At 39.3% G+C, this 24292-nt stretch overlaps 1 protein-coding gene across 1 annotated transcript in view; it reads left to right on the plus strand.

Moving 5' to 3' along the window:
- Positions 1 to 1903: 1903 nt before the first annotated feature.
- The window catches only part of ptprb (protein tyrosine phosphatase receptor type b), a 52000-nt gene continuing 29611 nt past the window's right edge, over positions 1904 to 24292 (plus strand). The window contains exons 1-12 of the mRNA XM_038707769.1: positions 1904 to 2325; positions 5239 to 5644; positions 11858 to 11977; positions 13132 to 13272; positions 13350 to 13622; positions 13699 to 13965; positions 14876 to 14992; positions 15097 to 15243; positions 15753 to 15870; positions 17394 to 17539; positions 22481 to 22747; positions 22938 to 22996. Coding sequence (XP_038563697.1) covers positions 2257 to 2325; positions 5239 to 5644; positions 11858 to 11977; positions 13132 to 13272; positions 13350 to 13622; positions 13699 to 13965; positions 14876 to 14992; positions 15097 to 15243; positions 15753 to 15870; positions 17394 to 17539; positions 22481 to 22747; positions 22938 to 22996 — 2130 coding nt within the window. The 5' untranslated portion in view covers positions 1904 to 2256. The remainder of the gene's footprint in view (positions 2326 to 5238; positions 5645 to 11857; positions 11978 to 13131; positions 13273 to 13349; positions 13623 to 13698; positions 13966 to 14875; positions 14993 to 15096; positions 15244 to 15752; positions 15871 to 17393; positions 17540 to 22480; positions 22748 to 22937; positions 22997 to 24292) is intronic.

Here is a 24292-nt window from a genome sequence, read left to right on the forward strand (position 1 = left end):
TAAACTGGTGTTCCTAGAAACATGCTGTCATTTAACAAGAGAGAGTGAGACAAAGAGAGAGGGGAAGGGAGCAGGAAGGAAGGAAAGAGGTGTGGATGACTAAAAGTAGCTCCAGCCAACTGAAACAAAGCATTTGGTATTTTAACTTGTAATGCTGCATAATCAACTCAAATGTAAACTATGTGAATTGTGAGGCAACAGATGTACCAATGCAAGACTTATTATGGCGATGAGAAATTAACTTTATCTCCAAACACAAAATAAGAATGTGCACGATTAATTTAACGTATTTACATTTTTAACAAAACATGTTTTGAATGTGGGGTTTGATTGTCTGTCTGATGAGCAGTATCACCAAAGAAAGTTTATCTTGAACATTTCTTAGATAAATAGCGTTGTAATTTCAACTGAAGTGTTTAATTAGAAATAACAACGACTGCTCTGGGCTTCTGTCTTCTAAGACTTGAGGAAGTGTTAGTGTTATTGTAAAACTTGATTCTTAAATCTGTAAATCAGCTGTATTAGTACTGAGCTCCTCTCATGATTGGAAACCAAAACCAGCAGCAGGAAACAAAGAGATAAATAAGTTTAAATTACAAACTAATACTTTTATATACAGTAATGATGAAACAAATCGAGACGAAATTAATGATTTTGATGTTTTTCTGTGTTTTTTATCATTGTATTTGACATGAAAATGTAATTAAAATTTCGGCTTGGGATTTTTAGATTGTTTTGGGGAAATTAAGATGGTCATTTATTATAGACTAATTAAAAAAAAACAATTATAAAGATAATAGACGAACTGATTCTTAAGATAAACATTAACTGTAGGCCTAATTTGATATCTTAAAAAAATGAAATTACCACCTTGTCAGAATAAGTCTTAAAATGTATTTATGCACCAATGAAGCCAAAGTTAACTTAAGAAATGTTAATTACTGAGTGATCAATGGAAGGCTTCTCATCTTGTTAACATAATAAGATATTTAACTCATGGAATGATATAAAATGCTGATAGAACAAACAAACTGCTAACTTAGAACAACCGTTCTTAAAATAAACATGCACCACATAATAGGAACCTTTTTTTGTTTTATAGCTCCATAATTTTCAAACAATTTCCTAATAATAAATAACAAAATTTAAATAAAAAGATTAATTTTAGGCGAAGCAGTAAGGAACTATGTGTTAACCAACAACTACTTAAGCTTAGTCCTAGTAGCGTATAGCTAGCGTGTGTTAGCCCTTGTTCTTGTAAGGTAGCGTACAGTTAGCTGTCAGATTCTGCCCTTGGAGTCTACGCGTGTAGGTACAGAAACCCAAACTATGAAGTTAGAAGTGGCTAAAGTTGTTGAACGGCTGCATTTTGGTGTTGATTCTCAGTTGGATTGACAGTACTAGCACCAGTTTCACATCAGAGTCATTTGGTTCGATAATAATATAAATATACATACTGTTATACTGCTATAAAGTTTCAAGCAGGTGCACTGCTAATTACCAACGTTTATTAATTATCAGCTGCTCCAGAACCATAACTGCAAATCCGAAACAAAATGACGGATTTAATGTGGGAAACTAAATTTACACCCACTCAGATGAATACACACAAAATGCTGTCATGAAAGAAAGAGATGGAGCAAACTTTGGTCTCAGTGGGAATTAATCAAACACTCGTCTCTATTTATAACATCTACCTCTGCTGTTAGTGCAGCTAGGTGTGCTGCCATTGTGGTTACAGGCCTATTTATATCCTCCATCCAGGCAGGGTTTGTAGACGTGCCTTTGCAGTGACTCACAGAGCTGTTGGCTTGATTGAGGAAGCCTGTTAGTGACTCCCGACCTCTACACTATAGAGTCTGACCGACAGACAGACAGGAAGAAAGACAGACAGCTGGTGAGACGGGGAGTCCAGAGAAAAGAGAGGAAAGACTGTGTCTGAAGTCTGAGTTGAGGATGGACACGAGGCAGAGAAGAGCCAACGGACAAAAGAGATGAAATTTCTAGGACAAACGACCTAATTAATGTTTTTCGTCAAATTGAGGTATTTTGTTTTTCTAAGAGAGAAAAAGGACATTTAGCTAGTTGTTTTCCAGCTGTTTTGTATTGCAGAAGGACTCGTTCTCCGCTGAAGACCTCAAAGACAAAAGAGGGATATTTTCATCATTATTAAGTGAATATAAACATACATCTTTTACCTCAGCCTCAGGAGTATGGTGGTGCGTGGTGTGTCTCAGGATTTGAAGGACGATCAAAATGCTGAAATGTAAAGTTCACAGCTATCTATGCCGCCTGTGGTTCACGGCGCTGCTGCTGCTGCTCCGGGTGAGTCTGCTCACATTTCTTTACTTCATACCTTTTATGATCTATGTAGGAAATCAACTGACAAAGGAGTTTCAAATGCAATATCAAGCTTATAATGTCAAGTTTTGTGCAACAAATAGTGAAAAAATATGTTAAGTGCTTATAAGATTGAAACAGACACTTTTTACTTTAGTTGAGCTTCATATCAAAAATAAAAGGCAATTTTTCAATTTTTTTTTTTTTTGACAATGAAGAACTGACTTCAGTATATAAAAATGTTTCTTGCATTTTTTTCATTATACCCAGAAAAGTATATCTATCTAAACAAAGCCACGGCTTAAATGATTCAACCAGTTCATCATTTTACTACTAAAGTTAAATATTAATTCACATTCTCATGCAGTTTTACCATATAATATGGACAATATGGAAGCAATACTATATTTTCATGCCTAGGAATTCAGGTGAAACTGAAAAACAAACGGAAAATAAATATTTGTCTCTTTTCTCATTAAATCAAGAAATTAGTCCTTCTAACAGCATCTAATAAGAATGAAAAATGTGATATATGAACTTGAGAGCAGCTTTGCTACCACTGTGCTGAAGATATGATACAGCATGCGTGAGTATTTGAAAGGTAATCCTATCCTTACTTTCAGGGCTTAAAAGTTTTTCTCTTGTGAAGCAGTACATATGGGAACAGGGTAGTAATCTGTAAGTCATCAGGGATTTTCTCCACTGTCTTTTCTTGTGTGTCATTCTAGTCATGGTTTGTTTTACTGCCATATTTTCAGCCATGATCTTCTCTTTTTTTAACAAAGGGTGAAAAGGTTGTCTCAAAAATCCTTGTTACAACATTTTTTGGGAAAATATTTGCTTTTATTGGATAGCTGATTGCACAGAGGCAGACATATGGGGAAATGGTGTCCTCTGCTAGAAGTGAACGAGCGAGGCATTTTGAAACAAGTGATGGCAGGGGTGGTGATGGAGCAGTGGATAAGACACATGCCTTTGGTGTGAGTCCCCACTGCGACACATCCACCACTGTGTCCCTGAGCAAGATACTTACTAACCCCTAGTTGTAGTCCAGAGGCGTGCGACCTCTGATATATATAGCAATTGTAAGTCGCTTTGGATAAAAGCTAGATGAATAAATAAAGTAATAGGACTGCCAATCCAACTGAGAATCAACATCAAGCTGCAGCCCAAACAACCCTGCTTATGCTCCAAGGTCAGAAGCTACCAAGAGCTAATTGAACACCAACCTACAAGAACAAGAGCTCACACAAGCTCAATGTGCACTAACTGCAACACAGAAGAGAACACAAGATACCTGGACACGACTTCCCAAAAATATCAGTTTCTTTTTTCAATTTTCCTCAGTCGTCATTTCCCGGTCTTCCCGTATGTCTCTGTCTTCCCTGCGGTACCGTTTGTCTCTGAACTCGCTGAACCTCATTATCAGAAACAAATTATTTAATTTACTGTACTGCTTTCCGGTTTAAAATATTACTGGTTGAACTCGAGGTTGAACCCAAAAGTGATAAAAACACGTGCAGTTACAGTTTACACTTTAAATAGCTAAAGCCGATTAATTACAACTGTCCATTTGACAGCGTCTTGGCAGCAACACGAAAGCTCCATTGTTTTTGATTTAACATAATTTTAACTGAACAATATGAAGATTTTATTGTAGTAGATTAAAATAATTTGAGTTCTGTGTTCCCCAACATTGAACATTTGTAGTGTTTCCAGACGAAACAGTTTACAGCTCCTCTAGTGAGCACGGATCAAAATATGCTTACACTAATGGAGGGAAAAGGAGCTGCTGAATATCAACTCATCAGCCAGAGTCCCTTTGTAATAAGAAAAACAAACAAACACAAAGATCTGTAAAGTCTGACTGGTGATCTACTGGACATTTTAAAGAAATAATTTAACATTTTGGGACAAACACTTTTCTTTCTGAGTCACAGAGCTGGCAGTCAGGACATAGTTAGCCTAGCTTAGCATAACGTATCCATCCGCCCAGAACTTCTCAGCAGTGTCTCGGGCTATGGTGGTTGGTGAGCACAGGTTTTACTGTGTTGTTGCTGTTTGTCTGCCATATATTAACAGTTAAAGTCAGCCTGGTTCAGATCTCAGTAGTGAGTGAAATATTATCAGAACAATAGGATCAAAGAAATACTACTACACACTATAAAACACTTCTGGCTATAAAGGCTAGTTGTTTCCTACTTCATGGAGAGCAGCAAAATATCTATAGAAACCTCTCAAACCACTCCTGCATAACCCACATCTCCAACTTCCATCTCAGTCTTCACACATGACCCTAGCCCCATGGATTATCATAACATTTGAATCTAAGAGCGAAGCACCAAGATCCTCAAAGACTAAATGGATGAAAAGATATTTAATCTTCTGCACCATAAATAAGATTTCAACATGTTTGCCAAGTTATTCCTGTCCAGTTAACTAGAAAGTACTCAGATCATTAATTCAGAGTTTTATTGTCAGTTATATGTATCTATGTTCAATTCACTAACTATAAATTTATGTTTTTGCATTTATATTTGACTTGTTTTATACAAAACAAGCAAGGAGATCATGTCCATATACCTTAATAGGGAATACAGTCACAACTTGAGAAACGGGTTAAAAACCTTTTTTTTTGTGCAGTGGATGGAATACTTTTCTACATCTTTTAGGATTCTGGATTAATTAAACTTTTGTAAACGGATGCTCAGCTCTGTGACTTAAATGTACTGGGGCGGGCCCGATCTTATCAAGCTGGCAATTAGCTAATTAGCAGAAGGCGGTGACTTTTTAATAAACTCACTGCTCAGAAATGGAACAAATTCGAACTAACATGAATCTAAAGTGACCTGAAAGAGCTGAAAGATGGAAATCTTTGCGTCTTGTTTCCCCCGTCAGGATCTGAGCCGTGCGGCTCCCACAGAGGGCCAGTCCATCCCATGTAGCATCTCCGTGTCTGAACCAGTATCCGGCCTGGACTCCATATCACTGACAGTCAACACAACCGGACAGAACTGCTCCTTCACCGTAACGTCTCCAGACGCCGGAGGAGACAGCGGCGAGTGTAGAAGAAGAGACGAGGAGATACAGACTAATGAGATCAGAGGAGCGAAGGAGGTGAAAGAGGTGGAGATGGGAGCTAACTATCTGGAAACCAACCAGCTAGGAGTCGAGGATGGAGGGAACAAGGAGGTAGGAGATGTTTTCACCTGCGTGCTGGATCACCTGGAGCCTGGAACCGCCTACCAGCTGCTGGTTCAGTCCCGGAGAGACGAGGAGACGGCGAACCTCACCCTGCACACCAGTGAGTCCTCATACTACACAAAACTCAGTCCATTTCTTTGCTTGCTCCGGAGCTTTCATCAGTGTCACACAGTCGTCCTCCACAGAGGGTGTTTGCTCAGTTAAAAGTCAATACATTTTTATTAGTATTTAATCATTTTTTGTGCTTAAAGTGTAAAGTAATTAAAAGAATTAACTTTGAAGCTCATTCCGCTGCATGCGATCATGTTGTCTTATTTTCTGTGCCAGGTAAAAGTACATTTAGTCTGTAAACAGATGATGGAAAGGAAGTGAGTGAGAGTTAAAATTTAAAAACACATGCACCTCTTTGGATCATCCACTGTGTTACATTTTATTTAAGTGTCCCGCCCCCCTCCCGTGTGCATCCTGACAGATATCCATCTTTTATGAATAGATTTCTGAACAAATGTTTAATACATTAAAATCTGATCTGATCTCAATAGACCTTTTGCACAGGTGTAACCAATAACATTATTGATGGCTCTGTTCCAGTCAGTGAGCCAGCACTCCCAGTAGCAGCAAATGGAATTCAGCCATTACTAATGTTTTTAGTTACACCTGTGTCACACTGAAAAGGTCTGTTGGATGTCCTGCAGTTGATTGTTGTAAAGTTACACATTTTACGCAGCTGACACTGCTCATTTATTTCTTCTTACTTTTACCCCCGTTTCTTTCTAGCTTTTTAGCTAGAGTTGAGATGAAACCGGTGATCAGTGGATGGAAACCTGGATTTATAGTATCAAATATTTATTTTATACTTTTTTAAACAAATGTCACGTGTGCAGTGTCTGCTTAATGTAGAAAAGGTACCAGCTCGTTCCCTTATCCCTCCCCAAAACCTGCTCTAACAGAGTTTACTTCAAATCACTTTGGTCCAGGATGTAAGAGCAAGAAGTGAAACATAACACACCAGTATCACATCCGGACTTTACACTCACTTGCATCATACAATCCACGATACATTTACATTACATTCACACAAGTATCCGTGACCCTGCCCCTGTCGATCATTGATTACAAGATGAGTAGAACCTGAGTGAAATGAAACCTCAGAATTATTATATTCAATTGCACTTGAGCACATAAAGCAGAAAACAGTATGACAGACAATAAAAGTACAACCGCCACAATTCTGTATTAAAAAAAGAAATACTCATATAAGATCTGGTTGATTAAAAAACATTAGTGCAAGCGATCAAACAATATTAAACTATGCTTAAAAATAAATAAATAAAGTGCCGGAAGTGCTTCAAGCCGTCTTGTTCCGAGCAGATTGTTTATTTAGGAGCACTATGGAAGTTGGGATGAAGGACAGCTTATAGCGGTTACCTTTACATCTGCTAGCTCTAAGGCGTTTCCCTGAAGGTGATATAGATGGAGGGACAGAGGAGAGTGCATGTTTCGAGGTTTAAACAGGACGTGTCGTCCATCAGAGTGTGGGTGGGCGGAGCGGCGTCCTTCCATCTAGGCAGTATCGCACACCTGGCCAGGAGAGAAACAAAGGACAGAGTGCGACATTTGGATGGAGTCAGGCGAGCATCATTCTCTCTAGTAGTGCCACAGAGGCGTCTGAAAAACCTCCCTATAGTTTGGATTTTTTGGAGTTGTATGAATTACTTATCACTAGAGAATAGACAGTATCTCACAAAAGTAAGTACACCCCTAAGTGAAAATGTTCATTGTGCCATTTTTACAGGTGTTATGCTTTTAAACGCTATACAATTCTTTGTGGGGGTCATCAGTAGTGATAAATGATTAGTATTTCTTTTTATGAAGGTTAACAATCGTTAATATATTATTACATTTAGTAAAAGTACCATTCCTGGAATTGCAGCAAAAACATGTGGCGTTAACCACGTTTAAACGATGTGAACAGCAAAGTGTCTGAAAAGGACCTTAGGAGGTGGACGCATAATTCGGCAAAGATTTTGTAGGCTACTTGCTGAGATTTGCATCTCCCAGAGGAAAGCAGTATTTTACGGTCAAGGTGAAGCTGATTTTACCAATTTTTACATGCTGTTGGGTTCAGTCAAACTTTATTTGAATGGCATCTTTGGTACAGGTTAGTTAAGTATAAAGTGCTTTACAGACAAGCTGGTTTTAAAAGTAAGAAGCATCAGATATAATGGAGAAACATTTTACTGCAACATGAGTACTTTTATTTTCTTACTAAGTACATGTTTGTGATAAAACTTACATATTGTAAGTTTTGGTTGCAGGCCTGTGAGTGTTTTCACACTGTTGTATTAGCACTTAAAGGGTCTGAATTCTTCTTCCACTGCTGATGTATAAAAATAGACTTGATCACTGAGCTGGGACGGCTGCACACACCTGTACCTGTAACAACCTGCAGTGTTAGAAGTTAAACACCCCGTTCACAGTTATTTAACAAACACTCTATTGTGTTCCGTCCTATTGTTTCCATCTCCTCTGACCTCTCGCCGTTTGAAGTAAAAGAACACAACCTCCTTGTTGTGTAGAGTCTTGAGTTAATGTCATGTAGCTTCCCTCTCTGCAGCTCTGTGATTAGCCACAGGAACCTCGGCCCTGCTGAGAGAGAGTGATAGAGCAGTAAAAGTGTGTGTGTGTGTTGTGTCTCCGTGATGGCGGGCGTCCAGAACAGAAGTTGGGCCCTCAGTGTGTATTTCCATCGTGGGCAGAGCTCAGAGTTCAGCCATTTCCTGCCTCCATTGTTTCTTTGTTCTGGGGGAAGCATTGGGAAAGGGTGTGTGTGTGTGTGTGTGTGTGTGTGGAGGAAACAGGGTGTAGCTGCACCCAGTCGAGTACCGACAGTAACCTTCTCAGCAATGCAAAACACTTGTTCTGTGGTTTCTAATCTTTCGAGGCGCTGTGACTGTGACCTTTAGTGTTCATGTGACCCCTGCAGGTCAGTTTTTACCTGCTTACCTTTCACTTACTTACAGCTTTAGTTAACCGTAAAACTTCAATTAATAGCAGAGTCCCAAACAGCCGCCTACCCCGTTCACTGGCCTGGTGTGGGAACACATTTTGACAGATTAACGCAGGTCTTAAACGCCTGGTCTGGTTTTTATAAAAGTTCTCTGGATGTATAAAACCTCTTAAGGTGTGTTCACATACAACGCTTTCCTCGCGTGCGTTGTATCGCTGGACAACTGCGAAGTGTTCACACACGAGGCGATAATGCGAATAAACACAACCCGTGGATATTACAGCTGTATGAACCTAAAGTAAACATTTTGCTGTGATTTAATGGCAATAAACGGATCAAACTGATGCCGAAACAACTACAATATGATGCAGATTTGTTAGACATCTGAATTCATGCTTTCTCTGGTCTGTCAACAAGTAAGCAGGACAACAACTTTTAAAATGTTTGTTTTCTGAGTGGAGTTTGGATCGATCAGGGCTATGCTAACTTAGTCACAGTAAAGTACAACGACAGCTGGAATAAAGTTACAGACACATGTTTTCTGAACTCACCAGGTAGTTCAACCTCCTCGCTTTCTTTTCTCCAAGTAATGTCCAGTTTTGTCCGGTTTTTATATAAATATGAAATCGTAGTCCAGCAGAGCTCTGCGTGCCAACCGAGGCTAACAACAACAGTGGAACCGGATGTGCAAGGAAGCTGCTGAGAAGCTCCGGTGAAGATAAATCAACTTTGTTAATCCCAAAAACTAAAGTAAAAAGCTAATTTAATAACAGCAGTTTACTGAGCTCCTCCCGCGGGTAAACGGCGTAGTTGTCCGAGCATAATTCAGTCCGACTACGGATGTTTATTTGTCCAAAAGCTGCAGTGCGGCTCCCGGCTCTTTCTTTTACACTTCCCTGGACTTAAACAGCTCTGCGTCGGCCAGCTCTGCCTGGTCTTTCACAACATGGTGTCAAGCAAATTTCTGAACTTGAGCAAATGTCACAACAAACGCGTCTTCCGCACCGCCTGGAGCGAATTTGCATGAATTCGCATGTTTGCATTGACTTTGTGTGTGAACACAGCTTTAAACCCTGTCGGGTCGCTCGCTTTGGCTGCTTAGATCGTGAATACAAATATAAATGTTTAAACTTGTCAGTACAAACAGGCTACACATCGTTAAATCGGTTAGATTCTCCACAATTTAATTGTTCAGCTCACTTTATGGAAAGAACGAGCCCCAAAGTCTAATTCACTCAGATTATACCGGCGTAGACCTTTTTTTTTTTTTTTTTTTGAAGCGGTCGTAAAGTCCAAATGTGTCCGTTCCTCGATTGTTTATCTTCCTTTAGTCTGCAAGGCTCCACCGATCAAAAGAATCAAAACAGCTTTTCATAAAAAATTATCCAAGTTGTGAAGTTTCTCTCCAACTGATAACTTCTGCAGCACTTTTCTCTGCTTCCTGCTCAGTGTTGTTGGGTACGCTTGTTTTCATTACATTGCTGCATACAAAATGAAAAAAATGGTATTAAAGTAAAATTTATACTGGTGGAAAAAGCTATTAAAGTTTTACGGTAATGACTACACAGATTTTTACACAAAGCCATTAAACTACGCAACAGTTTGTATAAATTCAAAATCTATAATTATCAGGATAAATATCAATTAATTAAATCTTTGAAGTTTAAAGGCTGATTTTTGTTGAAGTTAAAGAAACCAGATGGTTAAACTTTTCTTTCTGGTCAGAACAAACACTTGATGCTGTTGTTATTGACCAAAATTATATTGTGATAATTGTTTTATTGTGCTGCCCTATTCTGATGGTTTCAGCTTCTCTCATGTGAACAGTTGCTGCTTTTCTTCTGAGTGATTGTAATAACTGTAATGTTTGTTAAAAGAACGTTGTGGTTTTGACACAACGAGCGTTGTGAAGGAGTCACTTTGGGCTCTGGCTAACTGTGACTGCAGAATCTTTACAAACCAAACAATCGATTTTATGGAGGAAATAATCAGCAATGAAAAGAATCATCAGCTGCAGTCTGAAACTGAACAGTTCAGAATGAGCTGCAGCTCAACGACTACAGCAGCAACATCCTGCTACACATTAATGATGAAGATACAACAGGGACATTTTACTACATTTTCCTGATTATACTCTCACACATTTAGTTAAGTATAGTTTCCAAAGCAGGACCTACAGTGTGGTATTAGTTCAAGGATCTGAGCACTTCCTCCAGCTCTGCTCATTTCCCTGAAAACACCGCGAGTGATGAAGGAGCCGCTGATGGAGACAGAAACATCAACAGTCGGACTGAGAGGTGGCTGCAGAGGAGAGACTTCTGTTTGTCTCGCTGTGGCATTTGGCGGCAGAGATGTCGCGGCCTGATAACATCGTTCAACCTCGGCGCACACAGAGGCATTGTGGGAAAAACACAAACCAGGAAGCCGGGAGCGCTCAGGCAGGCGGATGGCTTGAAGAGAAGCATGGGAGTGTTTTTATAGTATATGTGTGTCAACAGGACTCCCACAGCGCTCAGACTTTGATGACAAGGCCACAGATTGAGGCGATGGATCCTTCCTGCCGAAACCTTCCTCACGCTCACAACAGATAAATCACGTTGAAGTCCCACTGCTTTAGGATGCAGTTTGTAGATTTTCCTGTCTTTGCGCTAAGCTAGGCTCACACAGAGATGAAACTGGGCTGGTTGGGGGGGTTCATGGGGGCATCACAACCAAAAGAGAGGTTGAATGTCGGGATTGTGAACATAATATAATAATATATTTATATATTAGTTGCACTAGTAATGGGAGCACATTACTTGGAGATTAAGCAGTTTAAGGTCTTCTTACACACGGAGAACGTAACACATGTCTATCAAAGTGATGATTCCTTGTCATTTTTGAGCGCTGGACAAAGTACTAAACACTTAAGTAAAACTAGCAATACTACTGTGTAGAAATACTCTGTTACATGTAAAAGACCTGCACAAATAAATCTTAGAACAAAATTAAAAGTACTCATTAAGCAGAATGACCCATTTCAGAATAACATACATGATATAATTGCATTACAATTATTCATGCATCCATTTCTTCATCACTGTATTGTTGTTGCAGCTTAATTAATTAATCGCAATAATGTATTCTAATTTATTTGTTAATATTTTGTATTATTCATATCAGTCCGCAAAGTAACTAGTAATTAAAATTTTCCTCAGAAGTGTAAAGTAAGAGAATAAAGTAGCAGAAACTGAAGATGCTCCAGTAAAGTACCTCAAAATTATCAGTGATGGATTTTCTCACCGTGTCCGTTTGCCTCTTCAGGGCCGTCAGCGGTGAGCGGCCTGGCGGTGACCTCCAGGACCTCCAGCAGCCTGGGCCTTTCCTGGCAGGCCGGCCCAGGCAGGACGCAGCGCTTCAGGCTGCAACTGTGGGATCACACGGGTACGTCTGTCATGTTTCATCCCCAACAAGAAGAACATAATATCACAGCTCGCAGTGCGAATGAGTTGAACGTCAAAATTTGACACCCCGAAGCCTCACAAAGGTCATACCACATAACCTTAACAAGGTGGTAACCCTGCAACAATTTATTTTTAGCTTATTGTGATGTCATTTCTATCCATTTGAACTTATGTAAGTCAAAAAACATAATAATTTATAAAAGTAAATAAAAAAAGTGAAATTGTGTCATAAATTAAAAAGAAAATACAAAATCTGGAATATTTTCTCATAAAAGTAAACGCATAAAACATTTTGATCTAAAAGATTCCTAAAGGTAGAAAGATGAAAAAATATTTATTAACATACCACAAATTATTTGAAATATGTAAAAAAAAATTTTATATTTGCTCATTTTTATGAGCAGGATGCAAAGATGTTTAATAAGTGCTGTATGTTCACAGTTCATGTTATTACTTCTACTACAATATTTGATAATTAGGCCTACTGTGTTTAAATATACTACAACTACTATAACTCTATACTAAACTACGCTAAACTACTAGTATTTCTCTTAATCTCTCTCGGACATTCCTATCAACCTGCTTAGCCGCTCCTCTGGCGCTACTCGTGTGGCCATCGTGTGATTTTTCACCGCAACATAACGTAATAACGTCGCCACAAGCGTACAACATGAAGCCCTAACTTTCTGCTGCAAAAAGCTCGAATGCTCTAGTTATTTATTATTTTGGATCACTTTTTAACAGAATCATGCAAACAACTGTCTAACGCCAGTCCTTTAGTGCCACCAAGCGTTTTCACCCCGGAAACGTGAGGACGTCGTTGTGAGCGTACAACATGATGACGTGGAACATCAAAGCTCTCCGCTGCTAAAAGAATGAATACTCTGTTATAGTTAAAAAAAATTTAACGATCTCCGTTTTCAAAAGGTGAAGTTCTAGAAAATAAAGAGTTTTATTTGAAAGTATTAAAATCACCCAAAAAACTATATATATTTCTACTTAGGTAAAAGGTTTGAGTTCGTCCTCTAACATAGGTTATGATTACAGGGTCTTCTGCCCAATGAACAAGCTGCTGGAGAGTCATGTGACCTTTTGTTCCACCTCACTACTTCTTCCTCTCCTCCGTGTCTGCAGGTCTGCTGAGGAACGAGACCTTGGAGAGCACGGCGACACAACACAAACTCCTCGACCTGACGCCGGGGCGACTGTACAACGTTACCATGGTGACGGAGGCTGGCGGGCTGCAGAACAGCCAGATGATGGAGGCTCAGACAGGTAGCGTGAGAGAGAGAGCGAGAGAGAGAGGGGACAGGATGGAAGGAAAGAAATCTTACATTTCAATCTCTTTTTAGTTCCCGCTGCTGTTTCCAACCTCAGAGCTGACGACAACAACAACAACAGCAGCAGCACAAGCTTGTCGTTGTCATGGCAACAGCCCAGCGGCGACCTGGACACGCTCATCGTCACCCTCTTGACCAACGGCACGAGCCGCCGGGAGACGACTCTTCCATCGGACGCCACGGCGGTCACCATCGATCAGTTAACTCCTGGCTCAGCCTATCGGGTCGCAGTGACGTCGAGGAGCGGCAAGCTGACGAACCAATCAGAAATCACCGTCAGGACAGGTGAGGTGGTGTTCTTTTTCTCTTTTTGCCCTTTTCCCTTTTCTGTTTCTTCATCCTGTCTTCGTCTTGTCTTCAGCTCCGGCGGCGGCGTCCCTCCTCTCCCTGACACTCTCCTCCTCCGGCGGTCTCCTCATGTCTTGGACGCCCCCCGCTGGACGCTGGGAGAGCTACAGGCTGTTCCTGTTTGACGGCTCTCAGGAGTTAGTCAGCGCCGATTTGGACCGAAAGGCAGTGAACTTCAACTTTCCTGGGACGGGTCTAACGCCTGGGAGGCTGTACAGAGCCGTGCTGAGAGTGGAGAGTGGAGGACTGACGGCCGAGAGCAGCTGTGAAGGACAAACAGGTCTACTACTACTACTACGGCAGAAATATATATTACTGCAAAAATACAGAAGACAATATATATAACTAGCAGAGGAAATATATAATGGCAGAAAGAAAATATATAAACTTTAGAAACATCTGACAAAATACAGAAAGAACTACAGAAATGTATGACTGAAATTTTTTATTGTAGAAATACATAACTTAACATATTTAAACTTTTTCATGCTGCTGTCTTGGCCAGGTCACCTTTGTAAAAGAGATCACTGATCTAAACAGGTCTTACTTAGTCAAAGATGGGTTAAATGATAATAAACATAACTTAAGTAAACAGTATGACCAAAAAAATATGTTCAGAAATACAATATATATAACTGAAAATATGTACTGCTGCTGGAATACAGAAACATAGAAAACATATCCCTGAAAATATAGGAGCATAACTACAGAACTCCAGAAATACAGGAAAGCAAGAGATAAAATATGTCTGTACATTACAGAAAATTGAAAGACAGATATAGAATTATTTGAACTAATCGTTGCCACTGAAATTGATGATTAAAAAGCTAACAGATGGAGTATATGTATATAAAAAATGACAGAAAATACTTAGCAACACTTTAGAAATACATAACTGTGAAATACATATTACTGCAGAAACATAACTCCATAAACTGCAAAGATATAAGAGATAAAATACGTCAGTACATGACATAAAAAATATATATCACTACAAAAACAGCACTACACGTGACAAAAAAAGCAGAGCAAAACCTCAGAAATACATGACAGCAAAACTGAGAGTGTGTAAAAATATATAGTTATTACTACAAAAAGAAAGTACTGCGGTAGAAATACAGAAGAGAATTACTGCAGAGCGTTTTGTGTTTGTGTTTGACGACCTGAACCTCGTCCTTCTGTCCCTGCAGCTCCGGCTCCAGTGTCGGACCTCCACATACGGCACTCGGACGAGACCTCGCTCAGCGCTATGTGGAGCCACGCCCCCTCCGGGTCACGTGACAGCTACTTCCTGACCATTCGCCACGGTAACCATCAAGACGCCGTAGATCAGCTCACCTGTATCTGTTCTGATGAATAACTGAAAAGGTTGGAGAGACGGGCTTTCTCATTTGCTTCCTGTATCTCGCAGGTAACGTCACTGTGGACACCAGGGAGGTGGAGCCAAACATGAGGGAGTGCACGTTCAATGTGCTCACACCTGGGAGACGGTACACCATCACCGTGACAACCAGGAGCGGGAAACTGAACACCTCTGTGTCTTTGGAGGGAAGGACAGGTGTGTTTTATATGTTCATATCTGTTAATGCTCCTCTGTGAGGTTTCAGAAATGGACCTTTGTAAATGTTCTACTGGGGATACAAGAGGAGTTAAATAAACCGTTGTTCCTTTCCATCATTAAAATAAACTATAAAATATACAGTAGTAGTACATTCTGTCACGTTTACAAGCAGGTATTTGCACTGTTAGGACCAGGGATGGGAAGTTCAGGACCAGAAGTCTTTCATATATTTATATTTAAAATTTAAAGTGGAGTTGTTAAAGCTTTTACCATTAAAATAAAATCAAATGTTTAGGCCTTGAAAAAGAAAAAAATACCGAGATAAATATATAAAAAATAAAACAGTTTTCCTCACCCTTTTTTAATTTAATGTAGAAAACAAGACCATCATGTTGTGAACCTCAAGTGTAGTAGTACAGTTAAATTAATAATTACATTATATATTTAAAAGACTTAAGGTCCTCACATGCATGTTTAACTGCTCAGTGTGTTTGTGTGTGTTGCAGTTCCCATGGCGTTTCGTGTCATCACTATGAGAAGCTCTGGATTCAACAGCCTCCAGGTATCATGGGAAACACCACCAGGAGACGTGGACTCGTACTCACTGATCCTGCTGCACGACAGGTGTGTCTCTAAACCAGAGTCTGGGTGCGTTCAGGGACACAGCAGGGACCACAAGACGTCTCGCTCGGTCACATGTAAACAAACAGCTCTAACACTGTGCGGAAAAACCAAAACAGGTGTCAGGTTCTCTGATGTTTTTACTGTTGGTCACATATTTTATTTGTAAAACTTTATCTCCACATGTTTAACCCAGTGGTTCCCGGCGTAAGGGTCTGGCACCCTCTGGAGGATCACAAGATGAATCTTAAAGGAGACCTGTCATGCTTTTCCACATTTTATGACTTTTCTACAATGTTATAATGTTGGATGTTCATGTTAAACACGGCCAAAGCTTCAAAAAATGAGGTTAAAGTATTTAAAAGAAATCAGTGTGTGCCAAAACCTCAGATTTCCTCCTGTTCTGAACGCTCTGTTCTCAACTGCTTTTTCTACCAACGGAGCCAGACGGAGCCGCTGTTCCATATATGGTCATGTGCTCCCATAGCAACGGCACGGCAACGGCTCAGTCTGCCTGTTCTGCCCAGCAACAACAACAGCCTGGTAAAATGCTTCAGGTCTTGGCCAATCAGAAGACAGTGGGCTTTGAGAGGGGGGCCTTAAAGAGACAGGAGCATCTATAGCTTGTTTCAGACAGAGGCTGAAATGAAGGCCTACATGAAGAGCCAGTATAAGAAAAGAAAATATTTTTTTGAACTTTGAATCATACAAAGCTGCCATACAGAAGTCACAGAACTACAATATAGGTCTAGAAAATCAGTTTAATAGGTCTCCTTTAAGGGTTCATAAGCAACGGAAAGAGCTAGAAAGTTGAGTATGATTGTTTTACATTAAATTAGTTATTTGTTTAGCTCATTTTAAAAGATCAGAGCGCAGATCTTCTTAAGTGAAATGTTAAAGCAGCTGAATTTGTGCCGAACAAAAACTAAATGAGGTCCTACGTTAGAGAGAAAATCATGTTTTAGGAGGAAAAGAAAAATGTAATTTAGGAGCACCTTGCTAGCTTTATATAATATTTTATCATGCAACTATCATTTTGTGTAAAAAAATTAATAAAATAAAGTTTAATTATCGAGCAGGAAAGAAAAAAAGGTTCAGCTACACAAATTCATTAAAAATTTTCGGACTTTTATTGTGAAATATTTGAACGTCGAAGCTCTTTGGGCCTCAATGAGTTATTGAAATTAAACCATGGGAGAAACCACATGAGGATTTCACTCTTTGGTGAAGTCACACACACCTAAAACTGTGTCACGAGCTGAAAAGGTCGGGAACCACTGGTTGAACCACAATACGCAGAGTTTTATTTTGATAGGGTCACACATCTTGATAGCTGTGAGAGCAGAAGCTGTTCTGTCTGTGCTCGTCTGTCAGATTATGTATACAGATGTTTTTAAATTGATGCACCATGGAGGATGTTTATGTTGACTTGGTACGAATCGAGCGACAGAACAGAGGGAGAAATAAAAGTTTAAAGTTAATTATTCCACATCAGCATGACTCTAAGCTGCCTTTTCCCTCCACAGCGTTGTGGTTCAGAACTACAGCGTTACGGTTGGTTCTTCTTCTCTGCTGCTGGCTGGTTTGACGCCTGGCGCCCTCTACAGGCTGCTAGCCACCACTGTCAGCGGGGGGCTGCAGTCTGAAACCACCAGTCTGGAAGGACGCGCCGGTAAGTTACTAAATTTGATATTATCACTGTAACACTTTATTTTATGGGTCGGTAGTTTCTCAGTAATTTCTTGGAAGTTTCCTTGAAATAATTATGTATTTTTGGCAGTGATTTTAGTAAAAAGTAGCTCAATTGTGTATCCATTATTGATTTACTATTGGAAACTTTATTGTCCATATTTGTATGTATGCTTTCCTGTAGACACGTTTGACATGTTTAGCTGTCCTCGTGTGCACTGACTGAAATACTGATCAGGTGAGCTTGTAGAATATGATCAGGAAGTTACAGTAGAGTAAAATAAGCACTCAGTAGGTTTTAGGGTTGGTATCGTTTAAAATTTTACCAAAACTAGTACCTTATTCGATACCTTGCTATTTTTTTTTGTTGTTAAAGTAAAATTTTTTTGTTTGTTAGGCACACAATAGAAAAAAGAGCCGTGCTCTTCTTTTTCTTTCGGTGTGTTGCTTGTGTGGTTGACTGCAAGCAAAACCATACAAATAGTAATTTTTTTATGCAATCTGTTTGCAAAAAGTATCGAATGAAGTACTGGTTTGACTGGAGACGTTTCGATAATACTTGATATTCGTCTGTTTTGGTCGATACCTTAAAGGTATCGCTACTCGATACCCATCCCTAGTAGGTTTAAATGTGAGTACTTTTAGGCCAATAAAATAACATAAATAAAGGCTTCAGTATTTCTCCTCCAGGCATTTTAAAAAAGAGCTTTGGAAATAAAATGTACATAAAACATAATTGTATAACAGTTAACTGTATTAATACAGATACAGAAAACATTTGGCCAATTATAAATAATTGACCCCTTCTTTATGGCGGGGGCACATAAGTGTTTCTAAAACCCTGCCAATGAACCTGATGAGTGAGAAGCCGTGTCTCTGCCTGCATACATATTTTCTGTTTACACTGCAGTGCCACGACTCCCAAAACTCAGATTTTGACGAGTATGAACTGAACTCTTCAGATTGCAGTTGCTGCACATTGTGTAGCAGCTACAGACGGTATCAAAGAAGCGGACATCTTGTTTTTGTTCTTTATTTTTTCAACTAGGCAACGGACATGATGATATTTGGACTGTGGCGCAGGCTAGCTTGGTTAGCTAGGTGCATCTGTAATTCACGTTTACTGTGATTTTAGCTGAGATGCTAATTCTGGCTAACGACAAACAGGCTTAAAACAAAATGTACTTACTGGAAAAATGAACCGCTGACTCCTGATGAGCTTTTTCAGCGGCGCTGGTTTAATGTACACAGAGCAGCAGATATGAGTCGCCTCAACTCGTCAATCTCCTTGTAGCCCCGCCCTAAAGCCTCCCCTGCTTCCTGGTCTCTGTTCCTCTAAATGGGACCATAAATTACTAAATGAACATCATGCTGTGTTGAAGAAGACTTGAAACTAGCGACTGAGACCATAAACTCATCAGGAAAGTGTTTACTGAGGGAATAAATCAGCTGACAAGTAGAAACATTTTCTCACAGACTTCTATACAATCACACTTCTTTCTGCAGCCGGTGGAGTCGCCCCCTGCTGGCTGCTGGAGAGGACGCAGGTTTAAGGCTCTTCAGCATTGGCTTAACTTTTCAGACCCGTAGGGTCCGGCCATTTTATTCTGTCTAGTTTCAAGACGCTGATGTTTGTTTCTAGAAAATTCCTAAAAAGTGGAAACTACATGTAACACCAATGTGCTTTTGGTTGGATCTCCAAGTACCCTTTAAGTTAACGCAAAAGATTAAAACCAGACGTTCTCCCAGTTTGTCACTGTGAGAGTAGACGTTTGTTTTTTCAGCAGAAGCACGATTGTTTGGTTATGAGAGTTATGTAAGTGTGTTTGATTGCCGGTCAGTCAGACTCTTTTTGTGTTGAGACAATATTCCCATTCAGGACTTGTGTGGTTTCCCATCAAACACGTTCAGCTGCTGCTTACAGGAAAAACAACCAACAGGAATGTTCACAAACAGTTCAGAGTACATCAGCCAGAAGATCCTGAGACAAGAGAGTAACGTGTTTTTATTATCTATCTCAGATATAGTTCACCTTCTGTCATTCTGACCTAATCACAACTGAAAATGCAGATTTGTTTTCTTCTGTGTTCAAACACTACTGAGATAATTAAACATGTAACAACGTCAAGTTTCTTTGTTTAGCAGCTTTTCAAAAATGAAAAGGCAATTTAGAGTTCTTCACATAAGACAATATATAAAGGACCCAAACAGGATTTATAAATAGAATAAAACAGATTAAATAGGAGCAACAGCAACAAAACTCAGAAGCTTGTCAATACATTAGTTCTTAAACTGAGTCGAAGTTAATAACATTTTATTAGCATAGCATTTTATTGTGAGAAACCTGTCTCTATCTTATTGTGAAAATTAATTCTTGACCCTGGAAACTTTAGTTTGAAACCATAAAAAACATGTTGTTACACCATATTTCACTACTAGCTCTTCCCAGAGCTTTCAACCAGAATGAAACTTTTATCATGTGACAATAAGTTCTTGTATACAACTGATTAAAAGATCATGGGACGTAATTCAAAGCAACAAATAAAGCCAGAAAGTGGATTTTGATAGTTTGACATTAAATTGTAAACATTAAAAAATGGCAACTTAATTTTATTAAAAATAACAGACTTATATAGTGAAATGTTAAAGCAGCTGAATTTGTGCAGAACAAAAACTAGATGACTTCCTGCGTTAGAGAGAAAATCATGTTTTAGGAGGGAAAGAAAAAACAAATGTACGAGAACCTTAGTAGCTTTTTATAATAGTGTTGTAGGCAAGACCGCCCACACTGAGACCAAGTCAAGACCAAGACTGGAGTTTATCGAGACAAGACCAAGACCAAGACTTTTAGGGGCTGAGAGCAAGATCAGTTCCCCACATTACATGGCACACAATAAAATGTGGAACAAGATCAGAGGTACTTCTTAAACTGAACTGAAAGATCTACATTCCCAATTAAAACACCCACATACAAACTCTGAAATCAACATAAGCATTTTATTCAACACTCCTTTTCCATGCTGACCATCGCGGGGACAGCCGTTAACAGGAACAACACATTTTTAATTAGGGTTATTGGTTGCATTTGGAGCAATACGTTTAACATCCAATCAAAGTTAGGAAGTTAACAAATAAATCAGACAATGCAAAAGCAATTTATTGATATTCCCAAAGTTATGGTCTTGAAATAAAATCCTGAGTCCTCAATGACCGGTCTTGAGTACTACAACACTGTTACATAATATACATTATGTAACTACAACTTTGCGTAAACAATGATTAAATTAATTAAATCAAAAGGGAAATTTAAAGAAATAAAACTGAGCTTTAAAGAGCCGAATGCTCCTTATTTCTAATTGATCAGGTGATTCATGTAAAAAAAAGAAAAGCAAAAAGACTTTATTTAACAACTTCCTGTTATTCTGTCTTTATATTACATCAAGCGAAAATCATCTCCACAAAAACTTATAAACGCTTTAATCATCAATGTCATTATTAATTAAGTCATCATTTACAAATGGAGCCAATGCTGTGTTATCTGAACCTTTATGGATTTATATAAGAAGAGTGAGTTACCAACATTTAAAGGTCCAGAGGTTAACGTGTGTGTGTGTGTGTGTGTGTGTGTGTGAGTGTGTGTGTGTAAAAGTGTATTCGGTGATAATATCGCAGTTTTTAGAACAATAGCCGAAATGCCAGAAATGAGGTTTGGAATGAAAGACACTCCCAGTGCTCAAAGGCTTCCTGCGCTCACACACACACACACACACACACACACACACACACACACACACACACACACACACACACACACACACACACACACACACACACACACACACACACACACACACACACACACACACACACACACTTACTTCCTGCTCAGAGCACCTTTTGTTCCCACATAATGTCCCAGTTATTTTCAGGACAGACTGGATGTGTGTTCACCTGCCAACCAATCGGCACTCGGCGAAAACAAAAACAAACCCCGCCCCCAGCCCCCCGAGATAGCCTCCTATTGGTCGATAGATGGAACTAAAAACATACTGGCTGGCGCCGTCCAGCGGGAACCTTTTCTCTCTGACAGTGAGGCGTTCGGACGGATCTCATGTCTGTATGTTACAAAGAGCTGTGGCGGGACGCAGTTAGCCTAGCTTAGCATAAAGGCTGGAAGCAGGGGGGAACGCAAACAGACACATGAACACAACTCCAGCTCCAAGCTTACAGCACAGATCTTCTTGGCAAAAAAGCCTAAATGTAATTCCCAAAATGATGAACTATTACTTTAATAGTAAGGTGTGGCGATGGAGCTTAAGACACGTCCGTCCAGTGTGGGAGACCCGGGTTCGATTCCCACAGCAACATTCACCAATGTGTCCGTGAGCAAGACACTTAACCCCTAGTTTCTCCAGAGGCGTGTTAAATATTAATTATTATACCTGGACATAATATCAGTGATCTCTGTCGGTGCTTTGAAGACAGTTTGAAATAACTTGTTATGTTTTGGTGCTATTTAAATAAAATTAATTGAATTTAAAGGTTATAACAAACATGTTATGAAATTAAAAAAATCTTGTAAAGCATCTCATTAAAATGAGAACTTTTGAGCATAGTTTTCTTTGTAATGGTGGCAGCAACACGCTAATTTTATTTACAGTTCAAAATACTTTCCTAAAAGTATCTTTGGAAATTTTGGAATCGCCAAAATAATTTTAAATGAAGTTATGTGACTTTGAACAATGTTTGGACCAACAGCTTGAGTTGGTGAAGATGGATATCAATAAATAAATACTGCGTTGGTGTAAATGTTATATTTACTGAAATACACATCTGATGTGAAGGCCGTGTTGGTTGAACTATGGTTATCTTTTCTAAACAAAAACATTGATCTTTTGTGACCGCTGTCATCTTTTACTTTCAGCCCCGGCATCGGTCTCGGAGGTAACCGTCGCCAACAGCGGCAGGTCGGACGCCCTGCAGGTGTCCTGGCGCCCAGCGGTGGGTGTCGTAGACAGCTACCTGGTTCGCCTTCAGGAGGGAAGTAGAACCGTCCACACGCTGGCCGTGTCCCGCTCCTCGCCGCCCGAGTGCTCCTTCAGATCGCTGGTAGCCGGACGACTGTACTCGGTCATCATAGTGACGCGGAGCGGAAGCTTGGAGAACGCCACCACGGTTCAAGCACGAACACGTGAGAGAGTTCATGATTACTGTGACATTAATGTTGATGTGCTTTTCTATTCAGATTTACACTCAAATACTGAATTAGATTATTTCCCAAACCTGAAGTCACAGCTAAGTAAAGCATGAAGATCATATGTGCTGGAATAAAACATGCATGTTGTACTTTTTAAAACATTATTTTGTTGTTTGTGTTGCAGAACCGGCCACTGTGCAAAACCCATCAGCTGTTCACTCTGCAAGAGACGACTTCCTCAAGGTGTGTTTTAAATTCTTGATTATATATCATGGTATCATTGAATTAATGACCAACTATCTTGATAATCAATTAATCGGTTTGAGCAATTTTTAAAAAAATTCTCTAAATTGCCTCTAAATGTCTTTTTTTTTTTTTTTTTTTTCCTCAGTAAACTGAATATATTTTGGACAAAACAAGACATTTGAGGGCGTCATCTTGGGCTTTGGGAATTAGTTTTTATTATTATCTGACATTTTATTGACCAAACAACTAAACTCTTAATCGACACAATAAGTGACGATGAAAACAATCGTTTCAGTTGCAGCCCTGATGGATATTAGATTTACAGCAGGTTACTTCCTGTGTCAAACCTCAGCAGAAGACACAGAGCTCGCCAGGATATATGACTATAACGCAGTATTTCACAACCGTTGTGGTTTGTGAGCCCTTAAAACAAACACAATCTGGTTGCAAAGCCTCGGCACAGGTTAAAGCCTCCGTGTGGACAAGCTGTGAGCAGCTTTTATTCTGAAATAATTTCTTTTTAAAGGTTTTTTTTTAGACATAATATCGTAATATAATTATTGGTAAATTTCCTTTAGTTCCCTGAAAAGAACAGCAGTGTGTACTGATAAAACGGAAAATGTCTTTTTTAGTTCGGGTAGTTTATCCACTGTTCCATTTAAATCCAAGTAAATGTTAATTCATTGTGCCTTTTTTTTAATATTTTTAGAAACGTCACTCATCATATACGACTTCAACTAATTATTATTTTTGTTATCGATTAATTTGTCAATCATTTTCATGATTAATCGATTAGATGTTTGGTCTATAAGCTGTCAAAAAATGGTGGAAAAACAATGTTTATCAGTGTTTCTCAAAGCTCAAGATCAGTGGCCTACTCTGAGTAAACTCAGGGTTGACGACTGTGAATAAGATGTTAGTTGGTGCGCATTCGCATAAGAGGGGTGTTTTTCTGCAACGGCACATGCTCTGTATTTTCCTCGGAAGAATGCATGTTGATTGTGTCAGGATATGAGGAGACACGTTAACGGCTAAATCTAATATCATGGCGGCCGACAACGCCAGAGAGGCTTGTTGGCATTGCATTTAGTAATTATCTTCACAGTGTTCTTGTTTGTAAGTCTCTATTATTTATTTTATTGGCTCTTCTTTTATGTGTAATATGATGGATATAAAGGTGCAACTGCACATAAGGTCCATTGTAATAAAAAACAAAACAAAAAAAAAGCCGGAGGGGGAATAATCTGATTTCCAGGATTAATCTACAAGTAAAAAACTTGAATATTCTCTGAC

The sequence above is a fragment of the Micropterus salmoides genome, unplaced genomic scaffold, assembly GCF_014851395.1.
Source record: "Micropterus salmoides isolate LMB-PRFRI ecotype aquatic unplaced genomic scaffold, ASM1485139v1 Ms_hic_scaffold_9, whole genome shotgun sequence".
NCBI lineage: Eukaryota > Metazoa > Chordata > Actinopteri > Centrarchiformes > Centrarchidae > Micropterus > Micropterus salmoides.